At 42.9% G+C, this 25,613-nt stretch overlaps 1 protein-coding gene across 1 annotated transcript in view; it reads right to left on the reverse strand.

The window, feature by feature from the left end:
* Positions 1-3,537: 3,537 nt before the first annotated feature.
* The window catches only part of HS6ST3 (heparan sulfate 6-O-sulfotransferase 3), a 1,099,392-nt gene continuing 1,077,316 nt past the window's right edge, over positions 3,538-25,613 (reverse strand). The window contains exon 2 of the mRNA XM_075336748.1: positions 3,538-5,060. Within this exon, the coding sequence (XP_075192863.1) occupies positions 4,352-5,060 (709 nt within the window). The 3' untranslated portion in view covers positions 3,538-4,351. The remainder of the gene's footprint in view (positions 5,061-25,613) is intronic.

Below are 25,613 nucleotides of genomic sequence, written 5' to 3' on the forward strand. Positions count from 1 at the left end.
TGGCTAATCGGGCACAATTTGGCCATTTTAATTCAGGGGTGTACTCACTTTTGTTGCTATCAGTTTAGACACTAATGGCTGTGTGTTGAGTTACTTAGAGGGCACATCAAATTTACACTGTTATACAAGCTGTACACTGATTACTTTACATTGCATCAAAGTGTAATATTTTCAGTATTGTCTTATGCAAAGATATAATAAAATATTTACAAAAATGTAAGAGGTGTATTCACTTTTGTGATATACTGGATGTCCTCATCCTGGGCCCATCCTGGTATATATATCCTCATTCTGGTATATGTGTTTCCCATTCTGGGCCCCTTCCTGGTATATACCGTATTTTTCGCTTTATAAGACGCACCTGATTATAAGACGCACCCCCAAATTTGGTGAAGGAAAAGAGAATTTTTTTTTTTAATGTTAAATGGGGTCCATCTTATAATGCCAGTGTCCCTCAACAAATCATATAGGATATATGTCCCTCATAGCCCCCCATCCTAAAATTAGCTCCCTTAATCTGGATATGGCCCCCTTATATTGAATATAGCCCCCTTGTGATGGCACACGTTCCCCTGTGCTGCCTATGGCCCCCTATGGATTGCATACATTCCCCTGTGCTGCCTATGGCCCCCTATGAATTGCATACATTCCCCTGTGCTGCCTATGGTCCCCTATGGATTGCACATGTTCCCCTGTGCTGCCTATGGCCCCCTATGGATTGCATACATTCCCCTGTGCTGCCTATGGTCCCCTATGGATTGCACACGTTCCCCTGTGTTAGATATCGCCCCCATAGTGCTGCCCATGGCCCCTACAAAGATTGCACAAGTCCCCCTGTGTTAGATATCGCCCCCATAGTGCTGCCCCTGGCCCCTATATAGATCGCACAAGTCCCCCTGTGTTAGATATCGCCCCCATAGTGCTGCCCACGGCCCCTATAGATCGCACAAGTCCCCCTGTGTTAGATATCGCCCCCATAGTGCTGCCCATGGCCCCTATATAGATCGCACAAGTCCCCCTGTGTTAGATATCGCCCCCATAGTGCTGCCCATGGCCCCTATAGATCGCACAAGTCCCCCTGTGTTAGATATCGCCCCCAGGCTACTGCCCATAGTAAAATAAAACCCTCTTTCCTTACCTCCTCCAGCGCTGATCTCCCTCCTGTCTCCCTCCGTGCTTCTCTTCCTTACTTCCTGGTTCACAGTGCGGTCATGTGATTGGCACAGCAGACTGAGATCTCTGCCTGCCTGATCACAATGGAAGCAGGGACACGGGGAGAAACGCTGCAGGGGTAAGTAAAGATTTTTTATTTTAGAATGAGCAGCAGCCTGGGGGCCAAATCTAACACGGGGGGGCATGTGCCATCACAGGGGGACGCAGGGACAAATAATATGCACCGCTCCCCCAGCCCATCACTGCGGTGCGATTTCAGCACCACCGGAGATGGACAGCGGCTGTGCATATTATATGAGCGGGAGCAGGAGATCAAAGGCTGCAGCCCGCAGCGTTCCCCTGCACTCCAGAGCTGCTGCCTCCACCTCCCCTGGACCCTGCAGTGTACATATATATATACCCCCCGTATATTTGGCTTATAAGACGCACCCACTACTGTCCCCCAAAATTTGGGGGAACAAAAGTGCGTCTTATAAAGCGAAAAATACGGTATGTCCCCAACCTGAGTTATATGTCCTTATCCTGGGACCATCCTGGTATATATGTTTTCCATCCAGATATATATATCTACCATCTTGGTATATATATTCCCCATCCAGTTATATATTTCCCCCATCCTGGTATATATGTTCCCCATCCTGGCATATATATTCTCATCCTGGGTCCATCCTGTTATATAAGTCTACCATCTTGGTATATATGTCCCTATCCTGGTATATATGTTGCCCATCCTGGTATATAAGTCCCCATTCTGGTATATATGTCCTTACACTGGGCTCCTAGTCCCCTTTCTAATGCATTAAAAAACCCAAAGCATTCTACTCCCCTTCCCCAACTCCCATGTTTTGTGGTGTCCTCTCCTGTAGCAGACAGAGAGGCAAGCTATTGATAGTGCGTGTCTGCTATGACTACTCATGATTCACTGAAAAAAGAGTAGCGCATCTGAGAGGTACCCGCGGGTCTAAGATTAAAATTAGAGGGATATGAAATTTGCTCACCTGGAGGGGTTGTGCGCCCTCGCACAACCCCGGGTTTGGTTATATGAGTCCTCCGAATCGGTAGGTTTTGAAGATTTGAAGCCTTGATGATGATACTGTTATATCGTGATCTTAGTTGGAGATGCCCGGGTAAAGGACCGCTGGTTCCTCCAAGAATCCCCGGCACTCTGGGTCTGTAGAGTGGTGCAGCGATCCACCGTTCTCCAGCTGGAGGTTTCACTTTAGAAGGGAATGCCTGTGAATTACTGCAGCTCTGACCGATTCCCTCTAAAGGGAGTGATCATATGGTAGATAATTGGATTATCGGTCTGGCGAGCGCTGACAGAACACAGGTTCCTTTAGGGTTAAGCTGTTTTATTGTTAAAATATTTTCAGAATGCTCCTGTTATTTAAATGATACAACGCGTTTCAGCAATACACCAATGCTTTCTTCAGGTATCAAGGTATACCTGAAGAAAGCATTGGTGTATTGCTGAAACGCGTTGTATCATTTAAATAACAGGAGCATTCTGAAAATATTTTAACAATAAAACAGCTTAACCCTAAAGGAACCTGTGTTCTGTCAGCACTCGCCAGACCGATAATCCAATTATCTACCATATGACTACTCATGATGTCACTGTCATGCACCCCCAGGCAAGTCAGCATCCAGCCATCTGATCTCTCCACAACAATGAAATTCAGCTGGAAGTGCATCCTCAGACGCACATCCAGCTTCAACTATGCACTGTGGTCGGCGGGCCTCTCCATCTTTGGGTGCAGTTGTGGTCGTGACCGCTGTGACTGAGATCATTAGGCTCCTGGACTTTCCAGACACACTGTACTCTGTGTGACCCAGAAGTGGCTTTTAAAATGTAAGTCTATGGAGAGTCAGAACAAGGCTCCAAAGTAAGAGACTTCCTTCTCCTGCATAGAGTTGATGTAACTGAGTATAGGAGAAGAATGGTGCTGGATCCTGGAGAAAGCAGTGATAGGTGAGTATTTTAATACACTCACGTTAACCACCATACCCATGTACACACATTTATACAAAATACAAATTCTGCAAGTGCTTGTCTAACCTGGCAGCAAGTGTTCTATTTCTCTGCAGTGCCACCATAAAGGGAAATGAAACATGACAAAGTACCAATTGAAATAAAAGAAACCTGTCAGTTTAAAGCATACATATGATGGATCCTCTAGAAGAAAAAAAAATATTTTACATCCCTTTCTCTGCTATGTCTCGTAAAGCAAGTCCTGAACTCAGCATGCCCTATAAATCCAGTGTTAACCATAAGACATTATATGATCTGTTTCTTTTAGATATTTTTAAAAATAGTAAAATCAGCACTTTGGAGAACAACAATGAAATCGGATTTTGAACAAGTTCTACTAAGAGATGTTTAATATTTATTCTGCATAATCAACAATTATGCTGTGTTTTTATTAATGAGCAATGAGATTAATGTAATGATGAAAAAAAAACAATAAACCAATATATGTAATTTCAATTTCCTTTTGTGGTATAAGAAAACCATAGAGCAGTGATCATAAATCACAATTGCTGAATCTTTTATGCATTCTAATTAGTAATTACAAACATCTTTTATTACATTTTTCATGTGATACTTTCGAAGCAATATATCTTCTATAGAAAGTGGCAATTGATGAGGTTAATAGTAATTACTGTAAATATTTTTATTATTCATATGCTTTCTTTTAATGTAACACAACATCAGTTTTCATCGTATCACACCATCTAAAAACAGTTGTATACATTGGAAAATGTGGATAGTTTCATCTACTGTACTGCAAAGAAAGGAAACAAGCAAACATTTGAAGAGCACACAGAAGTCCATTTGACAGTTCCACAATTCTACCTGTGTCTATAATGTAGACGTTTCATGTCTGAAAACCTATAACGAGAGATGACAACAAGACCATGTCACAAAATTAAGAAATTGTAGAAGTCCAAAGAATAATTCTTAGTTTGAATGGGTGACATTCCATAAAGGAAACTGACGGTAAGTGCAACTCATTCAGGAAATCCATGTAGAAGTCTTCCACCACTTCCTGACATAACAAATGTTTTTACATATTTTCCCCTTTTAAAAGTTCAAATTGAAAAGATTTAAAAATTCTTTATAACAAATTCATGTAGGTTTTTCTACTATTAATTTTGAAATAAAAACTTGGGAATGTCACCATCTTGCCACCTGGCTATTATAGTCTTCAGTAGTAGCAATGTCTGTTGGTCTTTCCTCCTTGTGAGGTGGGTGGGCTTTATGTTCCCTAAGAAGTCTCCTTTCTTCCTTTCTCTTCTCTCTTTTTCTCTGATGCTCTTGTTGTCTGGTATATTGGAAGCGTTGTAAAAAAAGGTCCTTGGCATATTCATATAACTGCATGTCTAAATAGTTAAGTTCTTTAATACGTTCACGTGAAAACTCATCAATGTCCACATTTGAGGCTCTGGTAGTGTTGAATTGGGTAAATGGAGAAATAAACTTGAGATTGAATGTTCTCTCAAATAAATATTGTGTTTTTCTTTGAAACTCAGTCAATCCATAAAAAGCCATGTTTTTAAGGTTATTCTTGGCACTCTGTAGAAGAATATCATTCCTTTCACTTTCATTCATAAAAGTTAAGTTGTAACACCCAACTAGACTAAGGTCGGCAAGCATTCGAACTTGGCGATTATTAGCTAAATTGTAGTTACAGTCCATGAACTCCTGTAACGTTACTCCAGACCAGTCATCCCCAAGGTAACATGTGGGCAATTCATCTGGTGTTGGACTTCGTCCATCACAGACATGGAGTGAAGCCTTCCAAGTTGCTCCTCTCTGGACATGTTTCCATTCACTCAAGTAGCGAGATACTGGATCCCTCAGCATTGTGATGTAATAGAAGTTCCTAAAAAAAGTCAAAATATAAATATTATAGAAATGGCAGCTTATAAAATATATTATACAGTTTATACAATATTATAATAATCGAAAACATTCATTTTGCAAAAAGTTAACATATTTAACTGAAAGTATAATGTTACAGCAAAACTAAGAATGAGTTTGTAAGGAAATGATTGCCATGTACCTTTTTTCGTAAATGAATTTTCCTATAAATGTAATAAAATAAATAAATACAATAAATAATACACATTTAAAAATTAAACATTTTTCTAAATGTCTTTATGTAGCAAAAATATATGCTTTATCTATTGTACTCTTCAGGATTCCAAAATGGCAACTATCACTAATGACAATCCATTCTAAAGTACAAAGGACATGTAGCAGGATGTGCTGCGTGAAGCAATAGACAGTCTGGCATCTTGAAAACTCATTCCTTTGTTCAGTGAACTTGACAGGACACTATGTGGAGTGAACTAATGGAGAAGATAACTTTTTTAGCTTACTGAAAATGAACATTCATCCCCGTCAGCCTGACAGTTTTAGTGCATTTGTCTTTTGCTTCCTACAGTCCGTCATACCGCCATGTTTAAAATTCAATTTGTTTTTTTATAAATAAAGGTATTTAGAGTCATGTTTAATATTTAATTGTGTATTATTTAAATTATTTATTTTATTACATTTCTCAGAGAACTCCTTTAATAAATTCACATATATGATTGGCATTCACACTTATTTTTTCAGTAAAACCATATTTTTCAAATCCAATTAGTAATTTTCAAATGTTATTAGTTTTCCGCAAAGTTAGCTATATCATACTCTAATAAACAATTTAGCAAATATTTAGAAGAATTTACTTTGGACCTGTTGCAAATAACAGTTTTTTTTACAGTCTGGACTTTGCAAGTGGAAAATGTAAAATGTATTATTGGAATTGTTATTAGAAAGGTCTTGGAAGAAATTATATTATTTCTAGTCTCTCAAGCATAAGTAATCATTGAATTTAGCTTTAATCTGTATAGCTATAGCTATAATTACTAGACTGAGTTTTAAGAGCATCAAGACTTTATTCTCTGAATTGAGTTCTCATATGGGATCAAGGTCTTGAAACAATGAGGCTGAAAAGACAAAAGCCATAAACCTGTCGTCTTATCCTGGTGGGGACCAGTATAAGGGGGTGCAGGGAATCACTCACCTGGGTGAGTTGTGCAAGTCACAACTCCTGTGGTGTGTTTGTTAGCGCAAAAACAGCTGCTATGAGTCCATGAGGTGAAATATCAATCAGTGGAAGAGAAGAAATAGGTTGTCATGCCATGCTGTCAGATGGATTCAGGAGAGTAAATGATATATTTAGCAGATTTTATTTTTCTAGTTCTATGTGTTTCGGAGCTAGCATGCTCCTTCTTGAGGAACTAACAATGGCAATAATAAAGTCTCCTCACCCGAGCATCTCAGTGCTTGGTATACTTGGCGAGCTCCGAGTACCGGCAAGATGCTCTGGCACATGCTCGGCTCACCCTCCCTTCATGTGGGCGCTGTTTACAGAGTCAGCCTACATGTAGGGATTGGCTGCCACACACTGTAATGCCACAGCCATGTTGGTTGTGGCATTACAGTGATTGGCTGGCCGGACAGCGTCATCAGCTCTATATGACACCTGACGGTGCCGTACTTGGCACTGTGATCCACAGTCAGCTAGTGTAGGGAGAGGTGCTGCTGAGCTAGGGACAGATTTACTGTGTGTCTTAGGTAGTGTAGGTACTAGGAGACGTGACATCTCTGCTGCCAATGTTGCCATAGTAACCTACCAAGTGGGTTACTATAGCATCGGTGATCTCCGACCACCTGATTACCGGGAACGCTATGCACCGGCTCCTTCAGGAGCCACAGGAGTTAACTCCCTGTTTAATGGCGCCGCTATTCAGCGGCTCAAGCAGGAGCTGCTGAATAGCGGAGCCAGGAATCAGCTTATCGGAGATCACCAATCCTATAGTAACCCACTCGTTCAATTACTATGACAACGGTGGCAGCGGTGACATCACCGCCTACCAATCCGTAGTCTGTGCTCACTCATTGAGTGATTACATAGCACGCGGAACAGCAGCGTTCTTCCTCCCCCCGTGTTTTGTGATATAGCAGAGCTGCATGGGTTGAAGAAGGCAGAAGACAGAAGACCAGGATCGTGGAGGGGTGAGAGGAAGTAATAAAGATGGAGTCCCTAAGTGTGTCTGTGTATTTATTCAGATGATAAATAGCAAAAGACCCACCAATTGGTGTTTCTACAGGGACAATGCTCACAAATAGGATTAGTGAAAAGCACCAGTGAGAGATTAATTATAAAACTTAGCTTTTATTTTTCAGTTAAAATTGTGCAATATAATAAAAAAATACACACAGGATCACCCTGCGGATAGCCAAAGGTCCGTATTCCCACACCACGTCAGGGTACCTTTGAGCAAATACCATTAGTGGATAACCACCATGTATGTTGGGGATTAGTAGGGTCAAGTTGTCAGTATACAAAATAGTACCGGGGATTAACGACAATGGTCCCACTACCAACATATAAATATACTTTTGGATATAACAATCCCATGGAGACAGCAAAATACAACTTTGACCCCTTTATCACATATCCAACACATAGGTAAAGCAAAAGTAAGGAAGAATCTCACCCATCTAGATGATCTTCCAATGCCTTATACAGCAATCTCTTATAGGAGGGGTCACAGCGGGGCTTGAAATCCGGGCTTGATGTAGCTTGCCCTAAACCCCCTTGACTCCCGTCCTTACAAGGACGGTCCACATCTGAACCTATGACCTTGTATGAAAATGCCCCACAGGTCAAGCTACATCAAGCCCGGATTTCAAGCCCCGCTGTGACCCCTCCTATAAGAGATTGCTGTATAAGGCATTGGAAGATCATCTAGATGGGTGAGATTCTTCCTTACTTTTGCTTTACCTATGTGTTGGATATGTGATAAAGGGGTCAAAGTTGTATTTTGCTGTCTCCATGGGATTGTTATATCCAAAAGTATATTTATATGTTGGTAGTGGGACCATTGTCCTTAATCCCTGGTACTATTTTGCATACTGACAACTTGACCCTACTAATCCCCAACATACAGTTAGGTCCAGAAATATTTGGACAGTGACACAAGTTTTGTTATTTTAGCTGTTTACAAAAACATGTTCAGAAATACAATTATATATATAATATGGGCTGAAAGTGCACACTCCCAGCTGCAATATGAGAGTTTTCACATCTAAATCGGAGAAAGGGTTTAGGAATCATAGCTCTGTAATGCATAGCCTCCTCTTTTTCAAGGGACCAAAAGTAATTGGACAAGGGACTCTAAGGGCTGCAATTAACTCTGAAGGCGTCTCCCTCGTTAACCTGTAATCAATGAAGTAGTTAAAAGGTCTGGGGTTGATTACAGGTGTGTGGTTTTGCATTTGGAAGCTGTTGCTGTGACCAGACAACATGCGGTCTAAGGAACTCTCAATTGAGGTGAAGCAGAACATCCTGAGGCTGAAAAAAAAGAAAAAATCCATCAGAGAGATAGCAGACATGCTTGGAGTAGCAAAATCAACAGTCGGGTACATTCTGAGAAAAAAGGAATTGACTGGTGAGCTTGGGAACTCAAAAAGGCCTGGGCGTCCACGGATGACAACAGTGGTGGATGATCGCCGCATACTTTCTTTAGTGAAGAAGATCCTGTTCACAACATCAACTGAAGTCCAGAACACTCTCAGTGAAGTAGGTGTATCTGTCTCTAAGTCAACAGTAAAGAGAAGACTCCATGAAAGTAAATACAAAGGGTTCACATCTAGATGCAAACCATTCATCAATTCCAAAAATAGACAGGCCAGAGTTAAATTTGCTGAAAAACACCTCATGAAGCCAGCTCAGTTCTGGAAAAGTATTCTATGGACAGATGAGACCAAGATCAACCTGTACCAGAATGATGGGAAGAAAAAAGTTTGGAGAAGAAAGGGAACGGCACATGATCCAAGGCACACCACATCCTCTGTAAAACATGGTGGAGGCAATGTGATGGCATGGGCATGCATGGCTTTCAATGGCACTGGGTCACTTGTGTTTATTGATGACATAACAGCAGACAAGAGTAGCCGGATGAATTCTGAAGTGTACCGGGATATACTTTCAGCCCAGATTCGGCCAAATGCCGCAAAGTTGATCGGACGGCGCTTCATAGTACAGATGGACAATGACCCCAAGCATACAGCCAAAGCTACCCAGGAGTTCATGAGTGCAAAAAAGTGGAACATTCTGCAATGGCCAAGTCAATCACCAGATCTTAACCCAATTGAGCATGCATTTCACTTGCTCAAATCCAGACTTAAGACGGAAACACCCACAAACAAGCAAGACCTGAAGGCTGTGGCTGTAAAGGCCTGGCAAAGCATTAAGAAGGAGGAAACCCAGCGTTTGGTGATGTCCATGGGTTCCAGACTTAAGGCAGTGATTGCCTCCAAAGGATTCGCAACAAAATATTGAAAATACATTTTTTTTTTTTTGGGTTTGGTTTATTTGTCCAATTACTTTTGACCTCCTAAAATGTGGAGTGTTTGTAAAGAAATGTGTACAATTCCTACAATTTCTATCAGATATTTTTGTTCAAACCTTCAAATTAAACGTTACTATCTGCACTTGAATTCTGTTGTAGAGGTTTCATTTCAAATCCAATGTGGTGGCATGCAGAGCCCAACTCGCGAAAATTGTGTCCCTGTCCAAATATTTCTGGACCTAACTGTACATGGTGGTTATCCCCTAATGGTATTTGCTCAAAGGTACCCTGACGTGGTGTGGGAATACGGACCTTTGGCTACCCGCAGGGTGATCCTGTGTGTATTTTTTTATTATATTGCACAATTTTAACTGAAAAATAAAAGCTAAGTTTTATAATTAATCCCTCACTGGTGCTTTTCACTAATGTGTATTTATTCATAATAAAGTTTTTTTTCTCTGTTTAGTGTCTTTTTTTTAACCGTTTATTGATGACTCTTAATGGCTGGGTCAAACTTGGCCTGACATTAAGAATCTCAGGTTTAATACCAGCTGGTAAAACAAAACTGTTATTAACCCCTTATTACCCAGCGCTGCTGGAAGAGTTGGATACAGCACCAGAAGATGGCGCTTCTATGCATTTTCTGGGGCGGCTTCGCACTGCAATTCGCTTGGGCCAACCTGCGCTACGGATTCCAATTCCCAGCTGCCTAGTTGTACCTGGCAGGACACAAAAGTTGAGTGAAGCCCACGTCATTTTTTTTTAATTTCATAAAATTCATGAAATAATTAAAAAAAGGGCTTCCCTATATTTTTGGTTCCCAGTTGGGTAAAAATAGGCAGCTGGGGATTGGGGGCAGCATGTACCTGCCTGCTGTACCTGGCTAGCATACAAAAATATGTATTAGTGACTCTATCTTTATTGAACTACAAAAAACCTTTCCCCCTCTGCCATAGTCCTGGGTCGAGGGTCCCGCGATGTCCAATCCGGAACCAATATCATCTGATCAGTTTACCAGAAGGCAAAGCAAACAGATGTATCAGGTTCAAGGACCTGAACCACATGACACATCAGCTGATTGTATAAACGGCTTTTAAACAATCAGCTGATGCATCAGTAGAAAAAAAAACTATACACCTCTGTGCAGACTCCCATCCGATCGCTCCAGGACCTGTCGGTAATCAGCTGTTGGGGTCACCTGACAGCATCAGCTAATCATTTAAACCGGCTTAGCGGTAAAAATTCGGCCTCACCGCTGGACTTAAATGATCAGCTGATGCTGTCAGGTGACCACATCAGCTGATCACCGGCAGGTCCTGGAGTGATCGGACGTATCCCAGGAGTCTGCAGACAAATTAATATACTATATAAATATAAGAACAGAAGAACCAGGAGTATCAAAGTGCAAAAACAATTTTATTTAAACACACAAGGAAGGGTTTTGGGATTCACATATAAAACATTTAAAAGACATACAATGAGAAAAGCTGCGGTCAAAGCAGATGGCAAAAATGGTATTTAAATGTACAAAAGTGTAAATATGCCCCAGGATGCAGTAGGTTATTTACATATATATGCATTAGATGTATATATATGTATACACTGTTTGGTATTAAATTTGGAGTGAGTAGGAGCAATATAAGGGGGAAGGTAATTGTAAACTTGCCCACACATGTACAAAGTGCTTCAGTGCATAAAAGGGTCGGAGAAAATCCCCATAAAGTAAACACAACCTACACATTGAACAAAGTGCTAAATGTAAATAAATAGGAAAACTTCCCAGTTATAAGGTGATCCACATTCCACATGCACTGCTTATAGCAAAACATAGCCAGCAGTCAAAAAATGGGGATAAACCCTTAAGCCATTATAGGATGAACAATGCCATATGGATACCTTTTCAAGAAGCAAGTGCCAATTAAAGGTGGCAGAGTGCCGATTCCTCAGAGCCAAAAGTTCCCCCCAGCCCACCAACACGTGTTTCGCCCAGGGAGCGGTGCATCCCACTCACGGCTTCATCAGGGAGGGAAGGTGTCCCTCTCTCCATTCAAAGTTGTTTTAAATAAACCGCCATGGACTATTTCCGCTTACATCATCCTCCTCAGAGGCGCTTGCCCAGTCTGAGACCACATCGCCGAGGGTGAGTCAGCCGTCAGGCAGAACCATGGACCGCTATGGAGACGGCCAAGCTGCCGGCGGTGAGGCAGAACCCGGACCGCTCATGCATACATGGGATAGCTTGAGTATATATAGATACATGTAAACATAAACATACAAAGACATATCATAGTGAAATGTACCAGTAAGTAAACAGACAAGGTTAGTATCAAAGAAAAGGGTTCCAGAGATGTATCCCATGCATAGATAAGAAGTGGAGTCCTAATCATATGAAAATGTTTCCTCAATCATTATATATTATATTTCGATGATAAGTCCTCAGAGCTTAGATGGAGCCATACTAGGGGAACATTTTCATATCAAAAGAATTTATAGTAGAACTCAAGTCTGAATATAAAAATAGAAAAAACAGAAAAAAAAAATGGTCAGTAACCAGAGATGAAGGCACATATTTATGATTACATAATAATGGAGAGAGGGATACAGAAAAAAGAGAGAAACATACAAGAAAGAATGATTAAAACCAATTAAAAATAGTGTGAAACAGAGCTGGTGATGACCAAAATAATTATGCTATAAAAATGAAGCAAAGCTGATGGTCTCATTCAGTCCCTTAGGGACTAGAGTGTCCAAAATACTTATCCATCTCGCTTCGCATTGGGCCAGTTTTTTCTTTACGTTGACAACTTTGGATCCTCCGCTAACTACATCAAACCCCTGAACCGCCAGTAAAGATGAATCGCAGGCATGACGAGCCTTAAAATGTCAGGGTATAGTTTTCAGGAGTGTAACGTCCTCCACTGTCCTGGTTGCCTCTATATCACACATATGCTCCCTGATCCTTATGCGGAGCTCACTGGAGGTAAGCCCCATGTAGATCAGAGAGCATGGGCATGTGGCATAGTATATCACATGGGTCATGCCACACGTGATATACTGCCTGAAGTCTAAAGATTTTAGGCCATCTGAGGAGGTGAAGGTTTTAGTTCCAATCAAGTTCTTACAGGCAAAACAATGGCCACATTTATAGCAGCCCAAAAGTAGGCCCCTAGTACTAAAAGGATTCTGAATAGGGGGAACATAATGGCTGTTCACCAAAATGTCTCTCAGATTTCGGGAATGTCGTGCTGTCATGAGTGGGGCATCAGTCAGGAGGCCAGACAGGATGGGATCAGATAGTAAAATAGGCCAATGTTTGGCCAAAATATCCCTCATGGTGCCCCACTCATGATTGTACGTCCCGATAAATCAGATTTCAGGCTCGGATGATTCCCTCTTAGGAGCATAAGAGAGAAGCTGAGATCTAGGTGTTTTCTTAGCTCTCACATAGCCCTATTTGATAACCCTGTTGCTATACCCACGGTCCTGGAAATGACGCCCCAGGTTACGAGCCTGGGTCTCAAAGGTATTGTCCAACAAGCAGATCCGCCTCATCCTTAGGAATTGTCCAGTCAGTATGGCTTGGATAGTTGAGGGGGTATGGGCAGACAAAGCATGCAAAAGAGCGTTGACAGAGGTGCTCTTACGGAATACATCCATCATCGTGGTCATGGCCCACCTCGATCTTTGTATCTAAAAAGTCAAAGCTGCTGCTGCTGCTATGCTTGCGTGTAAGTTTGATGTTAAATGCGTTACAATTTAATTGGCCCACAAAAGTTCCAAATTGCTCCGTTGTGCCCTTCCAAAAAAACAAAACATCATCAATATATCTGAGCCAACACTGCACATGGGCGCTGGCCCCCACACCTCCGTCACGAAAAACCAACCTCTCCCAGTATCCCAGGCAGAGGTTGGCGTACGAGGGCGCAAAGGCCGCGCCCATCGCAGTGCCCCACCTCTGAAGATAATATTGGTCAATATACTATTTTTTTTTTTCTTCTACTGTTAACTTTTGATATCGCTTAGCAGCAAATGTACAGGCAGAGAGAAGCTGCCGCACATACGCTACAAAGCAAAAGTGCATGTTAAACGGGAGGAGGAACACAGGATTCTTCCTCCTCCTAATACTCTGAAAACTCACAGCAGTAACCTGGGAGTCAGAAATGCTTACAGGGGTCTTTGGGGGCATGGGGGCCATAGCTAACACAGGGGTGCATGTGCGATCAAAGGGAGCACAGGCAGATATAATATGTGCAGCTCCCCCAGCCCATCGCTGCGGTGCAGTTTCAGCACCACAGTGATGGACAGCGGCTGTGCATATTATATGAGCGGGAGCAGGAGATCAAAGGCTCCCTCCCGCAGCTTCACCTGCCTCCACCAGCCCCCCAGCAGCCCCCAGCACCGCTCCAGAGTGGCCCCCACCTCCCATGGACCCTGCAGTATATAATCCATATATTCGGTTTATAAGATGCACCCCCTACTTTCCCCCAAAATTTGGGGGAACAAAAATGCGTCTTATAAAGCGAAAAATACGGTATACATTTGTGACATTTTTAGGCTTTCTCATGACCGCCGGGGGTGCAGCCAGAAAAATGCTCGAGTTTCCCATAGGCTAACATTGGGCTCGGTGCTTGGGTCGAGCACCCGAGCATTTCAAAATGCTCGACGCGAGCATCAAGCACCCGAGTATTTCACTGCTCGCTCATCTTTAGTCTCTTCTGCTGATTGATGGGATCAAGGTCTAACTGATCTGGAGGGTAGTTGCTAGTTAAGACTCTATTTCAAGCCTTTCTTTTAAAGAATATTGACATGAAGGTGTGTATTGCAAATATAAAAATGGCTATTTTTGAGCACATACATTATGTTATACTATAACATATTGTTTAACCATACAGACAAAGTGTACATGGTTACAACATCTTGTGTATACTGAAGGGTTTCTGTGTGTTTGTCTTGAATATACAGACAGACAATATACCATTGTAAGAGAATCCTTATGATTTACTTTAGTTCAACAATCTGATGTTTTATGGGTTTGCTATATACACAGACAGACAATATATCCATTTACCTAGCTCAAATACCTGATGTGTATTTTTGGGAGATTTGAATGCTGTGGGTTTATTACCCCATTGTCTGATGTGTGGTGTATCTCTGATTCATCTATGCCCAATGACTGGCCATCAAAGGGCATGGATCAATAAGACTACAACACATTAACTTTAAGGCTTGTAATATTGTTCAAGCCTCTATTTAAATCAGATAAAGTATAGCACAGACAGAATCTCTTGTTACCTGCACCGTGAGACGTCCGGGCAGTAATGTCCAGGAGTTCTCTGTCTATGTCATGCTTCTCTGACTGTAGTTCCAGACAGATGATGTTCCAAAACTCCTTGGTGATGTAAGTATTTAACTGTACTTAACCTTTGTATGTTCAATATACAAAAGTGTACGCAATATCATACTTTTCCTTTAAGCTTGTATTTTATATTAACCTTTATAATAAAATTACTTATTTGCCTTCTTTAAAGCCGTATCTGAACCTTAGTGCTAAAAAAATATAGCAAAACAAGGTGCATAAGAGAAATCGATGCTATTGAAAGACAATATTGAAAGGCATCAAAAAATTTTCAATGTGTATCTTCTGAGGTGATACACAAGGAAAAATAAATGAGCTGGTAACAATATCATTATACCACAACTGCACTCAAGCAATTTAGTGAACCTTTTTGTTTGGATGGCAGAAGCTGCGGCAGATGGCTGTTGATGCCACAAAGTGAAAGCAATACTATTGACTAGTAAATTATTTTTGACAGTTTGGGATTTGATAAGGAGTGCGCTTATACATACTACAGTTTTTTACAGCATAAGGGGTTTCTCCCACAATTACAATTTATCACCTATCCCCAGATTCAGTATTAAAGGGAACCTGATATTCCTAAAAAACACTATTAACCTAATATTGGAAGGAAATTACGTTTATTCCTTCCATCAGCCTCTGGCGTTCAGTCATAGAGGCGTGGCTGGTGCGACTTCAATCACAACTAAGTATAACAGTGAGTGGCAACTGTAACCATGACCTGGCACTGACTAACAGTTGGCTCTGCAGTGCTTCAGCACAGAGCCAGCTGTCAGTCAGTGGTGGGGTGTAGTCTGCAGATTAACAAATTATCTGGAGATTTATAGAACATTTTTATTTTTCTGCTACTTGAGCTAAATGAGAGCTTATTTTTGTGGGATAATGTTTTCATTGATAGAAACACAAAGCCAAAGGAATGGTATCATCTAAGAACTGACGGATTGCTCCCTGGATGATTCTGTTCCTTTTTCTTTGTGCTTCTATTTTTCTGATGGAAGCCATACCAGAGGATCTGGCACCTTTTTCCCATATTGTGGACTGAAACTACATTATACAGCATGGTGAGCTTCTTACCTTTTGCTTTGTGTTTTCAATTATACTCTTTTAGTTACATTTAGTGATTTTTGATCTCTTTCAAATCCATTTTTGTGTAGCAGGATAAACAAAAATCACTACTTGTAGCATTTTTTGACAGCATTTTCTGTATGGTTTATTTTGATATTCTTAAAGGTGAAGGTTGTAATACATGGCTGTGGCAATATCAAGTGTGTTTTTTTTAACTATTTTATTTTTAATAAATAGATATGGAAAAAGTGTTTTGATTTATTTTTAGATTTTTAACCTTCTTAAAATTTTATTTCATAAAGGACTTAAACTTCGATGAAATGAACCACTCATATGAAACTTTAACAGGCATAGTATTAGACCTAGCCTCTGGCAGGGTTTAATACGAGAACTAAGTCGGAAACCATGGGGGGCACTGTAGCACTTTGCAACCATGAAAATGCATCAGCACACCTGCCATTGTGTCACGGAGGGTGAGAGGGGGTGGATGGGCTGACCAAGGGAGAAATTCTGGACCTGCTTCTTACTGACAGTGACCTATGGAGCCTTGTTATGAGAACATTCTCCATAGGAATTGATGGGCATCATGAGACATTACGTCACTGTATTACATTAGGATTTCCAGGATTTATTTTGAATTAATATTTTGGTGAACGAGGGAGAGTAGGGGAGTCTTTATTAAAATACACTTTTTAGATGCGGAGAAAGCCTTCGACAATATGAGGTGGTGATGGCTGGAACAGGTGTTAGATCACATGGGCCTGCATGGAGCTTTTTGGAATTTTGTGAGGGTTCTTTATGCAAATCCTCAGGCAAGAGTGAATACCCCGGGAATTATTTAAAAAACATTTCATTTGATGAAGGGAAACAGGCAAGGAAGCCCGATGTCACCACTGTTGTTTAACTTGGCTATTGAACCACTGGCTAGGCGTTTGAATAAGGGGGGGTAGTTTGAATGGATTAAGGTAAGGGGAAGTCATTGCGCTTGGCCTAATTTGCTGACGATATAATTCTGTTCATGTGCAATTCCAAAACGCAATTGAGTAGGGTCATAGAACAAATTGAGGAGTTTGGGAGGTTAGCAAGGTTTAGACCTAATAAAAACAAATGTGAAATTCTCTTCTTGGACAGTAAGAGAGTGGAGGGTGAGAGAAGTGCATTATGTGACATTCCTATAGCTAGAAATACAATTAAATACTTAGGAGTACAGGTTGGGGTGATGCAAAGATTATATATTCACTAAATTTTTCCCCTTTGATTGAGAAAATTGAGCATGAACTGCAAGGATAGGCATATTTGCCACTGACTCTTCTGGGGGGGAATCATTTAATAAAAATTACGAGCTTTTCCAAGCTTCTCTATCCAATGCAGATAATCCCATTGCTTCTTAGACATTCGGATGTGAAAAGATTGACAAAAGAGTTTTCACATTTTTGTGAAAGGGATATAGGACGAGGATTAGTGCTAAAAAGTTAATGTTGTCGACTGAAAGAGGAGGGATCAGACTACCAAACATTAGGGGGTACAACCTGGCCTGTATCTTGAGACATGTAGTTGATTGGATTAGACAAACAAGTAGTTACACTGACTGGCTATAGTAGCCGGATTTTGTAAGCTTTGGGACTTGAGTTCAAGTCTACATACCATACCAAATTTGCCGCCCAATATTAAACACTCACTGATTTGTAGGGACACAGTGATGACTTGGAAGGCGGTTAGGAAAAAGTTCAGGTTAGCCTGGAACATCTCTAAATTCCTTAATATATGAGCTTGTGCAGACTTTCCACAGGGAAGGGAAAATTATTTTTTTAAAGAGTAGAGGGAGATAGGCATTATAACTCTAAAAAACCTGATGCATGATACAGAACGGAGATGGATGACATGAGAGGAGTTGAGAGCAAAGTATGAGTTACACCCATTCCAGACTCTCCAGTTTGAACAAGTGAAACAAGGGATAATTAAGAAACTACACAACATAAATAACGAATATGAGGCAAATCAGATGGATGCGATCATATTAAAGGATATCAATGCCACAAATATATCAATTCTATATTGGGAATAGGAGAGAAGTGTTAGTTCTTAACTAGTGATGAGCGAGCATGCTTGTAACTACTCGGTACTCGCACGAGTATCGCTGTACTCGGGCTGCTCGGCGGGGACCGAGTAATCTCGCGATACTCGTGCTGTACTCGTGGTCTTCATTTCTGCATGTTGGCGCTCTTTTGAGAGCCAGCCCTCATGCAGGGATTGGCTGGCAGACCACTGCAATGCCACAGCCCTGTTAGTTGTGGAATTGCAGTGATTGGCCGGCCTGCACAGCGTGACCGAGCCTTTATACCGGCCGGCGCGCTGTGCTCTGCTCACAGCTATCCAGACAGTCAGTGCAGGGAGAGTGTCGCTGATTCAGGGAAAGCTTTGCGGCCCTTTATAGCTTTTTCAGTTGCAGGGCTGCAAACAGTGTGACCAAAAGTCCTTCTCAGGACTATTCTAGTTGTATACAGGCAGGCAGGGTATAGCCAGGTCGGAGTACAGTAGCAGAGTCCTTCTCAGGACTATTGTTGCTATATACAGGCAGGGTATAGCCAGGTCGGAATACAGGCTAGTGACCAGAAGAGTCCTTGTCAGGACTATTGTAGCAGTATACAGGCAGGCAGGCAGGCAGGCAGGGTATATAGCCATTCCTAGTGGTGACCGTATACCAGCCTTCATCATATCTGGGGCTGGTGTACACAGTGTAAAACAGTCCAGATAGTGTCAGACTTCTCAGTAATTGTCGCTCCTAAAAACCAGTTAGGTTCTTATTGCGTCCGTGCTTGCATTTAAAAACCGCACGTGTGTGCCTGTCGGTGGCAGCGTACAGGTGCGCGTTTTGCACAAACTATTATATAACGCACAAGTCTAGTGTATAATACACGTCAGTCAGCAGTGTCTGATAGTGTCAGACTTCTCAGTAATTGTCGCTTCTAAAAACCAGTTAGGTTCTTATTGCGTCCGTGCTTGCATTTAAAAACAGCACGTGTGTGTCTGTCGGTGGCAGCGTACAGGTGCGCGTTTTGCACAAACAATTATATAACGCACAAGTCTAGTGTATAATACACGTCAGTCAGCAGTGTCTGATAGTGTCAGACTTCTCAGTAATTGTCGCTCCTAAAAACCAGTTAGGTTCTTATTGCGTCCGTGCTTGCATTTAAAAACAGCACGTGTGTGTCTGTCGGTGGCAGCGTACAGGTGCGCGTTTTGCACAAACTATTATATAACGCACAAGTGTAGTGTATAATACACGTCAGTCAGCAGTGTCTGATAGTGTCAGACTTCTCAGTAATTGTCGCTCCTAAAAACCAGTTAGGTTCTTATTGCGTCCGTGCTTGCATTTAAAAACAGCACGTGTGTGTCTGTCGGTGGCAGCGTACAGGTGCGCGTTTTGCACAAACAATTATATAACGCACAAGTCTAGTGTATAATACACGTCAGTCAGCAGTGTCTGATAGTGTCAGACTTCTCAGTAATTGTCGCTCCTAAAAACCAGTTAGGTTCTTATTGCGTCCGTGCTTGCATTTAAAAACAGCACGTGTGTGTCTGTCGGTGGCAGCGTACAGTAGGCAAAGCATTCCCCTCACAAAACGCTAGCGGCATAGGTCAGGAATCACTGGACAACCAAGGCGTACAGCCGAGAGGGGCACAAGTCCAATCCGCCAGTTAGGTTCTTATTGCGTCCGTGCTTGCATTTAAAAACAGCACGTGTGTGTCTGTCGGTGGCAGCGTACAGGTGCGCGTTTTGCACAAACAATTATATAACGCACAAGTCTAGTGTATAATACACGTCAGTCAGCAGTGTCTGATAGTGTCAGACTTCTCAGTAATTGTCGCTCCTAAAAACCAGTTAGGTTCTTATTGCGTCCGTGCTTGCATTTAAAAACAGCACGTGTGTGTCTGTCGGTGGCAGCGTACAGGTGCGCGTTTTGCACAAACTATTATATAACGCACAAGTGTAGTGTATAATACACGTCAGTCAGCAGTGTCTGATAGTGTCAGACTTCTCAGTAATTGTCGCTCCTAAAAACCAGTTAGGTTCTTATTGCGTCCGTGCTTGCATTTAAAAACAGCACGTGTGTGTCTGTCGGTGGCAGCGTACAGGTGCGCGTTTTGCACAAACAATTATATAACGCACAAGTCTAGTGTATAATACACGTCAGTCAGCAGTGTCTGATAGTGTCAGACTTCTCAGTAATTGTCGCTCCTAAAAACCAGTTAGGTTCTTATTGCGTCCGTGCTTGCATTTAAAAACAGCACGTGTGTGTCTGTCGGTGGCAGCGTACAGTAGGCAAAGCATTCCCCTCACAAAACGCTAGCGGCATAGGTCAGGAATCACTGGACAACCAAGGCGTACAGCCGAGAGGGGCACAAGTCCAATCCGCCAGTTAGGTTCTTATTGCGTCCGTGCTTGCATTTAAAAACAGCACGTGTGTGTCTGTCGGTGGCAGCGTACAGGTGCGCGTTTTGCACAAACAATTATATAACGCACAAGTCTAGTGTATAATACACGTCAGTCAGCAGTGTCTGATAGTGTCAGACTTCTCAGTAATTGTCGCTCCTAAAAACCAGTTAGGTTCTTATTGCGTCCGTGCTTGCATTTAAAAACAGCACGTGTGTGTCTGTCGGTGGCAGCGTACAGTAGGCAAAGCATTCCCCTCACAAAACGCTAGCGGCATAGGTCAGGAATCACTGGACAACCAAGGCGTACAGCCGAGAGGGGCACAAGTCCAATCCGCCAGAGGTAGGGGAACAGTCTTTAAGATGTGGGACAGTTTTCTCAGCCCCTCACATACCACAGCCCCTGAGGTGAGGGGTAGTGACACAAGAAATCCTAAGTTTGGCCAGATGCTCAAGGAGTACCTTGCAGATCAAACAACTGTACTCCGACATTCCTCTGTGCCTTACAATTAATGTGTATCCAAGCTGGACACGTGGCATGAATTGGCTCTCTACGCCTTGGAAGTCCTGGCCTGCCCTGCCGCTAGCGTTTTGTCAGAGCGTGTTTTTAGTGCCGCAGGTGGAATCATTACAGATAAATGCACCCGCCTGTCAACTGTAAATGCTGACAGGCTGACTCTGATCAAGATGAACAAGGGTTGGATTTGGCCAGACTTCACCACACACACCAACAGCAAATTACAGCGGAATTTAAAGTTTGTAACGGGAATTTGCCATGTACCTCCACTCACCCATGGTAACACACTTCTGGACTTTGGCTAATCGCTGGACTGCTCCTCCTTCTCCTCATGCGCCATCATGGTGACCGTTACAATAGTTAAGCCGTTGTTTCAGGTATACCCCCAGTGGTTAATTTTTTCGCCCATTCTTTCTGAATGGGCATTACAACGACAGGAGACCCGCTCCTTTGCAATGGGAACAATGTTTTGAGGCCCTCATGCACATCTCATCGCGTTTTGCACAAACTATTATATAACGCACAAGTCTAGTGTATAATACACGTCAGTCAGCAGTGTCTGATAGTGTCAGACTTCTCAGTAATTGTCGCTCCTAAAAACCAGTTAGGTTCTTATTGCGTCCGTGCTTGCATTTAAAAACAGCACGTGTGTGTCTGTCGGTGGCAGCGTACAGTAGGCAAAGCATTCCCCTCACAAAACGCTAGCGGCATAGGTCAGGAATCACTGGACAACCAAGGCGTACAGCCGAGAGGGGCACAAGTCCAATCCGCCAGAGGTAGGGGAACAGTCTTTAAGATGTGGGACAGTTTTCTCAGCCCCTCACATACCACAGCCCCTGAGGTGAGGGGTAGTGACACAAGAAATCCTAAGTTTGGCCAGATGCTCAAGGAGTACCTTGCAGATCAAACAACTGTACTCCGACATTCCTCTGTGCCTTACAATTAATGTGTATCCAAGCTGGACACGTGGCATGAATTGGCTCTCTACGCCTTGGAAGTCCTGGCCTGCCCTGCCGCTAGCGTTTTGTCAGAGCGTGTTTTTAGTGCCGCAGGTGGAATCATTACAGATAAATGCACCCGCCTGTCAACTGTAAATGCTGACAGGCTGACTCTGATCAAGATGAACAAGGGTTGGATTTGGCCAGACTTCACCACACACACCAACAGCAAATTACAGCGGAATTTAAAGTTTGTAACGGGAATTTGCCATGTACCTCCACTCACCCATGGTAACACACTTCTGGACTTTGGCTAATCGCTGGACTGCTCCTCCTTCTCCTCATGCGCCATCATGGTGACCGTTACAATAGTTAAGCCGTTGTTTCAGGTATACCCCCAGTGGTTAATTTTTTCGCCCATTCTTTCTGAATGGGCATTACAACGACAGGAGACCCGCTCCTTTGCAATGGGAACAATGTTTTGAGGCCCTCATGCACATCTCATCGCGTTTTGCACAAACTATTATATAACGCACAAGTCTAGTGTATAATACACGTCAGTCAGCAGTGTCTGATAGTGTCAGACTTCTCAGTAATTGTCGCTCCTAAAAACCAGTTAGGTTCTTATTGCGTCCGTGCTTGCATTTAAAAACAGCACGTGTGTGTCTGTCGGTGGCAGCGTACAGGTGCGCGTTTTGCACAAACAATTATATAACGCACAAGTCTAGTGTATAATACACGTCAGTCAGCAGTGTCTGATAGTGTCAGACTTCTCAGTAATTGTCGCTCCTAAAAACCAGTTAGGTTCTTATTGCGTCCGTGCTTGCATTTAAAAACAGCACGTGTGTGTCTGTCGGTGGCAGCGTACAGTAGGCAAAGCATTCCCCTCACAAAACGCTAGCGGCATAGGTCAGGAATCACTGGACAACCAAGGCGTACAGCCGAGAGGGGCACAAGTCCAATCCGCCAGTTAGGTTCTTATTGCGTCCGTGCTTGCATTTAAAAACAGCACGTGTGTGTCTGTCGGTGGCAGCGTACAGGTGCGCGTTTTGCACAAACAATTATATAACGCACAAGTCTAGTGTATAATACACGTCAGTCAGCAGTGTCTGATAGTGTCAGACTTCTCAGTAATTGTCGCTCCTAAAAACCAGTTAGGTTCTTATTGCGTCCGTGCTTGCATTTAAAAACAGCACGTGTGTGTCTGTCGGTGGCAGCGTACAGTAGGCAAAGCATTCCCCTCACAAAACGCTAGCGGCATAGGTCAGGAATCACTGGACAACCAAGGCGTACAGCCGAGAGGGGCACAAGTCCAATCCGCCAGAGGTAGGGGAACAGTCTTTAAGATGTGGGACAGTTTTCTCAGCCCCTCACATACCACAGCCCCTGAGGTGAGGGGTAGTGACACAAGAAATCCTAAGTTTGGCCAGATGCTCAAGGAGTACCTTGCAGATCAAACAACTGTACTCCGACATTCCTCTGTGCCTTACAATTAATGTGTATCCAAGCTGGACACGTGGCATGAATTGGCTCTCTACGCCTTGGAAGTCCTGGCCTGCCCTGCCGCTAGCGTTTTGTCAGAGCGTGTTTTTAGTGCCGCAGGTGGAATCATTACAGATAAATGCACCCGCCTGTCAACTGTAAATGCTGACAGGCTGACTCTGATCAAGATGAACAAGGGTTGGATTTGGCCAGACTTCACCACACACACCAACAGCAAATTACAGCGGAATTTAAAGTTTGTAACGGGAATTTGCCATGTACCTCCACTCACCCATGGTAACACACTTCTGGACTTTGGCTAATCGCTGGACTGCTCCTCCTTCTCCTCATGCGCCATCATGGTGACCGTTACAATAGTTAAGCCGTTGTTTCAGGTATACCCCCAGTGGTTAATTTTTTCGCCCATTCTTTCTGAATGGGCATTACAACGACAGGAGACCCGCTCCTTTGCAATGGGAACAATGTTTTGAGGCCCTCATGCACATCTCATCGCGTTTTGCACAAACTATTATATAACGCACAAGTCTAGTGTATAATACACGTCAGTCAGCAGTGTCTGATAGTGTCAGACTTCTCAGTAATTGTCGCTCCTAAAAACCAGTTAGGTTCTTATTGCGTCCGTGCTTGCATTTAAAAACCGCACGTGTGTGCCTGTCGGTGGCAGCGTACAGGTGCGCGTTTTGCACAAACTATTATATAACGCACAAGTCTAGTGTATAATACACGTCAGTCAGCAGTGTCTGATAGTGTCAGACTTCTCAGTAATTGTCGCTTCTAAAAACCAGTTAGGTTCTTATTGCGTCCGTGCTTGCATTTAAAAACAGCACGTGTGTGTCTGTCGGTGGCAGCGTACAGGTGCGCGTTTTGCACAAACAATTATATAACGCACAAGTCTAGTGTATAATACACGTCAGTCAGCAGTGTCTGATAGTGTCAGACTTCTCAGTAATTGTCGCTCCTAAAAACCAGTTAGGTTCTTATTGCGTCCGTGCTTGCATTTAAAAACAGCACGTGTGTGTCTGTCGGTGGCAGCGTACAGGTGCGCGTTTTGCACAAACTATTATATAACGCACAAGTGTAGTGTATAATACACGTCAGTCAGCAGTGTCTGATAGTGTCAGACTTCTCAGTAATTGTCGCTCCTAAAAACCAGTTAGGTTCTTATTGCGTCCGTGCTTGCATTTAAAAACAGCACGTGTGTGTCTGTCGGTGGCAGCGTACAGGTGCGCGTTTTGCACAAACAATTATATAACGCACAAGTCTAGTGTATAATACACGTCAGTCAGCAGTGTCTGATAGTGTCAGACTTCTCAGTAATTGTCGCTCCTAAAAACCAGTTAGGTTCTTATTGCGTCCGTGCTTGCATTTAAAAACAGCACGTGTGTGTCTGTCGGTGGCAGCGTACAGTAGGCAAAGCATTCCCCTCACAAAACGCTAGCGGCATAGGTCAGGAATCACTGGACAACCAAGGCGTACAGCCGAGAGGGGCACAAGTCCAATCCGCCAGTTAGGTTCTTATTGCGTCCGTGCTTGCATTTAAAAACAGAACGTGTGTGTCTGTCGGTGGCAGCGTACAGGTGCGCGTTTTGCACAAACAATTATATAACGCACAAGTCTAGTGTATAATACACGTCAGTCAGCAGTGTCTGATAGTGTCAGACTTCTCAGTAATTGTCGCTCCTAAAAACCAGTTAGGTTCTTATTGCGTCCGTGCTTGCATTTAAAAACAGCACGTGTGTGTCTGTCGGTGGCAGCGTACAGTAGGCAAAGCATTCCCCTCACAAAACGCTAGCGGCATAGGTCAGGAATCACTGGACAACCAAGGCGTACAGCCGAGAGGGGCACAAGTCCAATCCGCCAGAGGTAGGGGAACAGTCTTTAAGATGTGGGACAGTTTTCTCAGCCCCTCACATACCACAGCCCCTGAGGTGAGGGGTAGTGACACAAGAAATCCTAAGTTTGGCCAGATGCTCAAGGAGTACCTTGCAGATCAAACAACTGTACTCCGACATTCCTCTGTGCCTTACAATTAATTTGTATCCAAGCTGGACACGTGGCATGAATTGGCTCTCTACGCCTTGGAAGTCCTGGCCTGCCCTGCCGCTAGCGTTTTGTCAGAGCGTGTTTTTAGTGCCGCAGGTGGAATCATTACAGATAAATGCACCCGCCTGTCAACTGTAAATGCTGACAGGCTGACTCTGATCAAGATGAACAA

The sequence above is a fragment of the Anomaloglossus baeobatrachus genome, chromosome 2 (genome assembly GCF_048569485.1).
Source record: "Anomaloglossus baeobatrachus isolate aAnoBae1 chromosome 2, aAnoBae1.hap1, whole genome shotgun sequence".
In the NCBI taxonomy this organism is placed as follows: Eukaryota; Metazoa; Chordata; class Amphibia; order Anura; family Aromobatidae; genus Anomaloglossus; species Anomaloglossus baeobatrachus.